Genomic DNA, 10000 nt, shown 5'->3' with positions numbered 1-10000 from the left:
ACAGGTATGCATATGATATGAAATGCCTCACTTCCTCCACACAGAAGACACTCTGTGTTTACGGCTGCTGTTCCATTGAACACATCACTGCCCCAGCTAGCCATCCAGCCAGCCTGCCATGGTTAATGATTCACATCCTACCCCACTGCTACTTTTTCCTCATTCCAACTGGGCTCCCTGATTAAAGTCTGCTAGGAATGAAGGCAGAGGGGAAATAATTCAGATTCCAGGACTGAGTGAGTCATCCAAGGCTCAAAGTGACCACACACCCATGCATGCACATACACATGCGCACACACATGCAGCCATGCAAGCACGTAAATACACATGCATACACATACATGTGTGCATACAGACACACACACACATATGCATGCAGCACACACAGACACACGCAGACAAAGACACACACACACACACACACACACACACACACACACACACACACACACACACACACACACACACACACACACACACACACACACACACACACACAGCCATTCCCAAAACCTCCCACGAAGCTGCATGTTAATTGCCACTCCGTCATGTGCAGTGGTGCGTGTCTCTAACAACAGGCTAATCTGAGCATGGAGCACCACACCACATTCTAGTCTGACAAACAGTTTTAAGGAGAACACATTTCATCTGTCCAGCCCAGAGCTCCTGGACATGATGTCGGGCAGCCACAAAGGATGAAGGGAAACCTGGGTAAGTTGAGTCAGGGAGGATGAGGGCCATAGGTTGCAGAGCATATTTGAACAAGATGGAGCCTTAAAGCGATGGTTCGGAGTAGAATCACCTTAATGCCATTTGAACCGTGACACCCATCCACCTTTACACCCGAAGTGTTTTCTGCCGCAGACTTACATCAACAGAGTTGCCGTGTTATTCGATGTTTATTCCGGTTAGCTTGACTCAAGCGCATATGGATACTGGGCACCGTCTCCAAACTTTCCCCACAAAAATAACATGTCATTACACCAAACTTCTGCAGTAGCACAAATATGGTCTGTACTCACGAAACGAAGCATTTGGAAGTTTGGAAATAGTCCAGGAGTTTAGTATTATCAACACAAGCTGAATAGCTTCTCTGCTGCTAAAGCTGTGCCAACGTTACTTCCGTCATATGAGACAAGCCCGTAAAAGTCTTCAACAAACTTCCAGACGAGAGTGTTAAAAAAGTTTTCACTGAATTGTGATTAAGGCTTATATTTTCAAGGCAATACTTAAAAGATATTTCAAATCTTACCTACTATCAATTAGACAAGGATTTTCGTTATCAATACTGATGCTGAATTCACTTTTCATTGTGCATATTATGAGCTTCGTTGAGGACTCTTACATGCTTGTCTTAGATGACGGAAGTAACGTTGGCGCAGCTTTAGCAGCAGAGAAGCTATTCGGCTTGTGTTGATAATAATAAACTCCTGGACTATTTCCAAACTTCCAAATGCTTCGTTTCGTGAGTACAGACCATATTTGTGCTACTGCAGAAGTTTGGTGTCATGACATGTTATTTTTGTGGGGAAAGTTTGGAGACGGTGCCCAGTATCCATATGCGCTTGAGTCAAGCTAACCGGAATAAACATCGAATAACACGGCAACTCTGTTGATGTAAGCCTGCGGCAGAAAACACTTCGGGTGTAAAGGTGGATGGGTGTCACGGTTCAAATGGCATTAGGGTGATTCTACTCCGAACCATCGCTTTAATGGCTACAAGGTGTCACTGTCGGACAACCACACACATGAAGCATTCATACTGCTTTACAGAATTGTATTATGAAAAAATATGTTGGGCTTTACAGAATACATGTACTGTCACAAAACTTTGTTGGTTCTTATGGCAATGTAGACCATATTTCCTGACAATCGTTTGAGCGGGATGGATATTTCCTGAAACTATACAGTACATTCAAAGCCACTAGGGGCAAAAAAACTAATTTGATTGTAGTATAATATAGTCTTGCAGTGGCCACACAACAACAGCCTTAGGTGCACTTGCACACACACATACTGTACACACACACACACACACACACACACACACACACACACACACACACACACACACACACACACACACACACACACACACACACACACACACGGGCATTACATCATCATTATTCACCGTCCGTCATTATTCTGATGCCACCCCACATCGGTCAGCACCAGTGAGTCATCAGCAGAAAGGCGTGGTGACGCATTCTTGCTGCTGTTATCTTGAACCTGCTGTGACAGCATTCCCCTCCAATAGGCCTGGCCCTGCACATGGCAGAATCAGAGCTCTGCTGCCAGCGTAACAGTATGACAGCAGTACTACAGTAGAGTAGACAACCCTCTGCCCTCCCCAAACCCCAAACCCATACAGCACTTAAGGATCGGAGGAGGAGATATACAAGTGCAGAGGTTTTGCCATCAATAATTCACAGGCTTGTGGTGAATAATAAAAAGTGTCTCGTAATGTCTGGATGCTGAGTTTTTCTGAACATGGCAGAATTTGAGAGGTTAAGTTTGCGTGACTGTATGGCACTGCAGACGTAAATTCAGTCAGGTACACAGGGGGGAGATTTCATAACTTTTCAAAACCTCCAGAACATAATGATGCGCTCAGATGGAACAAAAACGGAATTGCTGCTTGCAGTGCAAAACAAGAACAGAGAGGCATCACTGCGTGACCAGCAGGGGGCCTGTTTCACTCTTTCATTATTTATTTATTTGCTAGTATTTACTTTGGGAACAACGGATGGGCAATTGCCTGTGCAGAGCACACCTGATTTGCCTTTGAATTTTCCCCTTCATTTGTTTAGCTGATTTTGTTTTATGTAAATGGTGAAGAAGGCTGCTATGCAGACCAGAGGGAGAGAGAGAACACAGAACAACCCATAGTTCAGAAGTGGTTATTGGCATGGAGTAACATTGATATAGCTTAACTTACGTAATAAAACACACTTAACATTGTTTACACTTGGTCGCTGGTTGGTAGCCAACAGTGCAGGCTACATGTAACCTAAACTTGTTTCGGGCTTGCCCTATGGACCTATGAAGTCTTTCATGTGGCACTGTGTACATTTGATTTAAGTAATAATTGCAGTCCCATAATTATCTAAATTGAGTGTGACTGGATAAACATGAGTTCTGCCTATGGGTATGCCTGCTGTAACTTTAGGCCAGTGGTTCCCAAACTGGGGGTCAAGACCCCTAAGGGGTTGCGGAGGTAGGCCGATTGCAGGGGGGTTGCGGACAGAAGGAACTGTTTGCCTACTACATTGTATGCATTTTGTCTTTCAATTTTCAGTGGTGTCTTCAAAACACTCCAGTCACTGCAGTTACTACAGTCATCGTTAGCAGTAGCAGCAGGCTACTACTTTGTGTTTTAATGTTTTCGGGAGCTTGTCTAGGCCTGTTCCCACAGCTGTTGGTCCCACAGCCGATTGGTCCCACATCACTAAGATTTTTAATATTTACTTTTTTCAGGCAAATTGGTCCCACAGCATATTCATGATGCTACATGTTCCCACATTTCTAAGAATGTATTCAAATATAGGCCCTATGTTCCATGATGGGGAGAACATTCTCTCAGTTTAGCCTAGCCTACTCAGAGATGTGGGAACATGGAGTTGTGGAACATAGGACCAATGTTTGAATATTTTCTTAAAATGTGGGAACATGGAGCAGCAGGAATAGGCCTGAGCTGTGGGATCAACGGGCAGTGGTAGGCCTACCAATGGACTGTGGGAACATAGCTGTCTGCCTTGTCTTTTCAGGAGGTCAAAATCCCACTTTTGTTGCTTTGTGTCAGAACAACTTATTATCATTGCAATACATTAATCACATTTTCATTTAATGAAATCAAACATATTATAGGAGGCTTGTAACAGTCTGTCTGAACGAGGTCTACTCTCCCTTAGGCCTACCTTGCTCCAAGACTGACCTCAGGACACAGGCTGCTACAGACCCACATGATGACACTCGTTGCCATGGAAACAGTTTAGCGTACCAACATGGAGGAGGACAACGCAGCCGCTGCTCTTGACAGTATTGTGACCGAATTTCATTCATATGAAGATTTTCTCGACTCCCAGATCACATCTTTGGATTTATACTACCTAGAGGTAATATTCCGTTTAAACTGTAACCCTGGAATGCAATGCTGTTCGGCAGAGTTTGTTGCTAACGTAAAACTAGTTACCGAATGCGTCTACCACCCAGTGGCAGTCTCCATAACATTGTTTTAGCCTACAAGTTGCGCAACAACACATTTTTATCGACACGTGTTCGAAGTTTATTCAGGACTCATTTTACGTTTGTAACGAGAGTGAAATGTGTGATGTGTCGACTCGTTTACACCGTCCTATAAGTTAGAGGTCCAGGCTTGATTGATATCTTTGCATTGAATAGCCTAAAGAAATATAGGCCTACCATAGTTTGTTCCTCACGCGCCCGCTCGCCCATATTCTCTTGAGCAGATTATTCTACAAAATGTTCAGTGCACTTTCGAAAGGCAGTGAGTTAGTCAAAGCTTCAGTCCCAGCGAGTGTTGCACCATGCCTATTTGCGCGCTAGATGGCGGTATAACTTAGCTTTAATAGTCAGTAAGACTGTGCTGTCTAGATCTTTTCATGGGAAAGGAAGAGGAACCAGAAGGACATGGGACCTTTCTCACACCCTTGTTCATTATTCATCATGGGTTGAAATGTTGTTTCTTTTCACAATACTCACAGGTTCTTATTCTTTAGGTCGTTTTTCTCTCTGAAAAGTCCCTGTCTTAATTAAGCTTAAGCTTACTTACTGACCAGGGGCGGAGCTATAGGGGGGGCAGGCAGGGCATTTGCCCCTGGGCCCAGGGTCCCCATGTATAGTGGTGGGGGCCCTATTGTGACCATGGCAAGTCGTATGGGGGGCCCTTTCAGTGTTTTCGCCCTGGGGCCCTGTGTGTAATTGTTCCGCCACTGTTACTGACTGTTGTAGTGGAGTGGTAACGCATTTTACAATTTCAACTTTCTCTCACCAGGTGTGACCATATCACCTTTTAAAGCCTTGCCCCCATTTAACAAAGGTCACTGCGTTTGTCAGAACAGATAGGAAGTGCAAACACTCCACATGAAGTAGAAGATCATCTTATCGTTGCAGTCCGGTGAACTACGTAGACCCAGGCCGTGGTGGCCACACACTCTTTCAAAACACTTCTGAGTCACGGCTTGGCACACTTGATTGATTTAAAAAACAATCACATCGACTGACGAAAAAATAATCACCTGATAAAGATTGCTGAACAAATAGCAATTATTTAGCCTGCCAGATTCCTTCATTGTCATCATGAGGGCTTGTTGCATTCCTCAAACCAGGGCAAAAGGTGGCCTATGCCAGCGCAGCACACTTAGGTTTTTTTTTCTCTCATTGTGATTGTGTTGATTCTTATCTAGACATAGCCCTCTGTGTGGCTTGAAGCACCCAACCTAACCTCACCTTGGCCTCCGCTCTTCACTCACCAGCGTTGAATAACCCCCAGCCGCCCGCCTGGACGTACGTAAGCAAGTCAGGTTTATCAGTGAGCCATCAGGTGCTGGGTAGGCCTGACTTCACATGAGTAGCCTACAAGCAGGGCCAGAAACTGGGGCTAAACGTGGGTCACTCAGCACCCCATCTACCAGACCCCCCCCCCCCCCCACTGCTGTAGTGTATGGCAAGTGACTGCTAAGAGCCCTCTACACCAACCCACCCCCTGTACTCCCCACACCTTAAATACACCCCCCCAACCCCAACCCAAGGGGACCCCGCTTGGATTTCCAAACAACATTCTTCTGTTTGACCGCTTGCTTACTCGGGATTTGTTAATGTGGTGCTCTGGAGATGGGGTTTATAAATAATTCAGACGTTGGGGTCGAAGGAATCATTCATAACAGCAAGGGCTTGTAGTGTGTTTGCCTTGCAGGCCTCCCTGACTCCCCCCCGGGAGAGTTGGGAGCTTGGGGTTGGTTGGTGGTTGGCGACTGAGGGCGCGCCGCGGAGGAAGGGAGAGGGAGGCAGCGAGGTAAGGAGAGGGGTGGATGGCTGGGTGGTTATGGGGTTAAGGAGCGCAGGTCAGTTTTCGACAGAGCCCTTTCCGCAAGCGCTTCTTGCCTTCTCCTTGGACAAACCGCCTGACACAGTACTGGACTTATCACAGTCTTTAGACTTATACAGGGAGACACATTTCACTTATTCAACTCCTAAAAACCTTTTTGTTCTACTGTCATCATGAAGTCGGTGTATTTAACGATAAAGGAGACATTGTCTTTTAAATGGTTTTTCACCAAAGCTTCCTTCTCATGAATTATGTAACAATTTACCCTTTTGCTCCTTTTGATGCTCGGAAAAGCACAATAAATTGGATAATGGGGCTCAGCAGCCCAGCTCAGCTCTTGTCGTCAGTTTATTTTCGGTAAAGTCTCGTGCAACTCCTGACAAACATCTCCATAGAAAGCCACATGTGAAGCCATGCCAGAATACTTACCGTAACATACTGATTCACTAACAGGTCTGTCTCAACTAGTGGGGTATGCATACTTATGACCGCAAAATAAGTCATTAAAGTCCTTTTTTACAAAAGAGAAGGTTTATGTTGATGGATCAGCCAAACCGCACTCCTTTTTGTCAGAGCATTTTGCTGTCTTTGAGGATAATGAACCACAAAGCATCTCATCTCTGTTATGACACTACTAGCCCTGAGCTCATTTGTAAAGAAAGCTCAATGGACCCTACATGAAGCTGAGGTTCAGACTGGGGAGGGATGGGATGTGTGCATATTTGTGCGTGAGTGCGTGTCACTGTGTGCATGCTTGAGAGAGCTTGCTTGTCTGTCTGTGTGTGTGTGTGTGTGTGTGTGTGTGTGTGTGTGTGTGTGTGTGTGTGTGTGTGTGTGTGTGTGTGTGTGTGTGTGTGTGTGTGTGTGTGTGTGTGTGTGTGTGTGTGCACCTGCTTGTGTGCATGTTAGTGTCATTGTGTGCATGCTTGAGAGAAACAGTTAGTGTGTGCGTGTGTGATGTGTGATCTGTGTGTGTGTGCACCTGCTTGTGTGCATGTTAGTGTCATTGTGTGTGTGCTTGAGAGAAACAGTTAGTGTGTGCGTGTATGTGATGTGTGTGTGTGTGTGTGTGTGTGTGTGTGTGTGTGTGTGTGTGTGTGTGTGTGTGTGCGCGCGCGCTTCTTTGTGTGTGTGTTTGTGTGTGTGTGCGTGCGTGCGTGCGTGTGCGTGTGTGTGTGTGTGTGTGTAACGGTAGGTGGGGATGTTGGGGGGTAACAAAGTCAGGGCTCGACCCAGACTCGGCTGCCTCCTCTGGCCACATGAAAGCCTCTGGTGGGCTTTGAAGGGGACCAGGGGCCCCCTCTGCCTCCCAGATGCTTGGGAGGGCGCGAGGAGATGCGTGATGTCTGACTGTAATGGCGGTTGGCGGCTAGGGTCGGGGATGAGGGTTGGGGGGTGGTTTTTTGGTGGGGTGTTGTGAAGGTATTGATCACAGTGGGCCACTTCATAGCCGTGTCTGTGACACACTTTGTCCTATTCTTAGGTTCCGCTGGCTGTCCCCAAGCCTCGCCTGACTCACTGTCCTCAGTTTGATCTCAATTTTCCCCCCCTTCCCTTTTTGGGCCTTTTTTTAAAGTTTTTTTTTCTTTTTCCTTTTTCTTTTTCTTGCTATTATTATTATTATTTTTCTTCCTGTGGTTACATATTGGTTTGTTGGCGGACCCGAGGTTACACATTTAATAAACAAGCATTCAAGCTGTGTTTTCACTTTGGTCCAGACAAAATATGCCCTTCGTCTGACCAAATGGGCTGAGATTGAAAACATGGCGGGGGCCCATGATGTTCGGCAACTGACCCATGAACTTGGGCTAACCTGAAAACAGAGGTGAACCCAAAAAAGCGCCGGCCCCACCATCCACCCCCTGAGTACTGACTTGGGTCTCACTGGTGTTTTATTTTATGTGGATAACCTCATCGACATGTTGTTTCATCACATTGTGAAGTTTACTCAGCATGGCACGGCGGAGGACTTATGCGGTGTGTTAAATAAAGACTTTGCTAGCCCATATTGGAATAAGAAGCAGCCAGCGCTCTGAGGTGACTTCATGTGGTGGGACTGTGACCTCTTCAGAGATGGTCAAGCGATTATGAGAAAGGGCCGCGTTGACCGTCTGGTTGAAAGAGGTGTGGGCTGGTGGGTTTAAGTGGGTGCGCGGAGGTTGCCTCAGACTTCCAGCTGTGTCCTACCCAAAACTTCTTTAGCATACTACCCAAAATCACTGCTTGATAAACCACAGCCCATACATTATTCATCAGCTAAGTTAATAAATATATGGTATGAGGTGATTGGTGAAATTGGTAGCCTTCCTTTCTCTTTTGATTTTGGAAGCACTGATTGCAAGGTAGTTATATTGCCCCCAAGTTGCAAAATAATCAGCTGTAGACATTCAGTTACTGGCTCCTTTGGGAAAGAAAAGTACTGAGTGGGTGATATGAATCCATTCCAGGACTGCCACAGAATGCTTTGATAATATTTTAAATGTTTCCATACTGCTTAGCAAACGCGCTGACCACAATAGGGCGATGTGGGCTAACGTTAGCAGCGGGAGCTCGAATTGTGGTGGTCTAGTGGTCAGCGATCAAGACTCCTGCTAAAAGGAAACACCAGATGGCTGTACTGTAAGTTCAACCGGGTCTGCGAGCACCATGCCCCTGTGAAAGGCACCTAACCCCATGTGTTTTCAAAAGGAACTCTCGCTACCTCACTGTATCTGGCCGTGGATAAAACAAACTGTCATTTTATCTATTGAAGAGACACATGGAGGCCTCTCTGTTTTATTAAATGTAAAGTATTCAAAGAAGGTTTGAGGAAGGAGGAGCTAGTATTACACAGAAAAAAATAGTGCATATTGCGTGCAACATTTAGGAGGTGATTTTAACTATAACTTTAACTGGAACATCCTTTCTTCCAGCAAGCTAGTTCTACTACATAGAAAGATAAATTGCATGCTTATTACATGTAACTTTTAGGAGTTGATTTTAACTATAAAGGTTGACCTTTGACCCGTGCATGTGTAGGATGAGGAGCTGGCTCGTCAGCTGGTGGAGCTGGGCTACAGGGGCAGCGGAGAGGTGCTGAAGAGGGAGGAGTTTGAGAGCAGGAAGGCCGCCGCTGAAGCCTCACGTCTCAACAAGAGGAGCCAGCTACGGTAAGATGGTGGTAGTGGTGTGTGTGTGTGTGTGTGTGAGGGTGTGTCTGCATGCTTGAAGATGTACTAAACCTATGACATGTGGGAATTGCGAATTACAGTGTGCGCTTGTAGTTTTTTATGTATTTTGTGTGTATGTGCAAAGATATGGATGTGTTTAAGTGTGAGTGTGCGTGCATGTGCACGTGTGTGTGTGTGTGTGTGTGTGTGTGTGTGTGTGTGTGTGTGTGTGTGTGTGTGCGTGTGCGTGTGTGTGTGTTTACTAAATGTCTGTATCTGTCAAGGGTTAACATATACTTCAACCGCCTCCATTTCAGTGAGCGCGTCACATCATCATGTTTCACACTACATTCTCTACATCCCTGTAGAAATCACTTATCAAAGCCCAACAGCAAACAGCTTGCAACGCAACACACACATACTGTAGAGACTGTGCATTTTTCCAACTACTGTAGTTGTGTAGGCTAGCTGCTCTAAGGCAAAGTTGTCTATATCTGGACGCCGAGATGTGTGGCTTTCCGGTGTCTCCCGTGACACTGCACATTAGTGGCAAGTAAATGATAGAGAGGCTCTCCAGGGGCCTTGGGCCTCCACGTCACCCCCTCCAGAGGCTAGCTACCAAGGGGAAAAAATGCAGTGGTTGCCAGGTCCTTGGCAGCGACAGGTCCATAAATGTGCCACTCCACTCTCCGAAGCGCTACTTCGGAGAGGCCAATTTTCAAACCCACCCAATCGCTCTTGTAAAACGGGCAAATGCTGATGATCAAAAAAAGTGAGCCAC

The 10000-nt window shown here is 45.9% G+C and overlaps 1 protein-coding gene across 1 annotated transcript in view; it reads left to right on the top strand.

Moving 5' to 3' along the window:
• Positions 1 to 3978: 3978 nt before the first annotated feature.
• Positions 3979 to 10000, top strand: part of cfap299 (cilia and flagella associated protein 299) — a 144681-nt gene continuing 138659 nt past the window's right edge. Inside the window, exons 1-2 of the mRNA XM_063194603.1 lie at positions 3979 to 4118; positions 9089 to 9219. Coding sequence (XP_063050673.1) covers positions 4008 to 4118; positions 9089 to 9219 — 242 coding nt within the window. The 5' untranslated portion in view covers positions 3979 to 4007. The remainder of the gene's footprint in view (positions 4119 to 9088; positions 9220 to 10000) is intronic.

Source organism: Engraulis encrasicolus, chromosome 3, assembly GCF_034702125.1.
Source record: "Engraulis encrasicolus isolate BLACKSEA-1 chromosome 3, IST_EnEncr_1.0, whole genome shotgun sequence".
Taxonomy (NCBI): Eukaryota; Metazoa; Chordata; class Actinopteri; order Clupeiformes; family Engraulidae; genus Engraulis; species Engraulis encrasicolus.
This window is presented reverse-complemented; position numbering and strand designations above follow the sequence as displayed.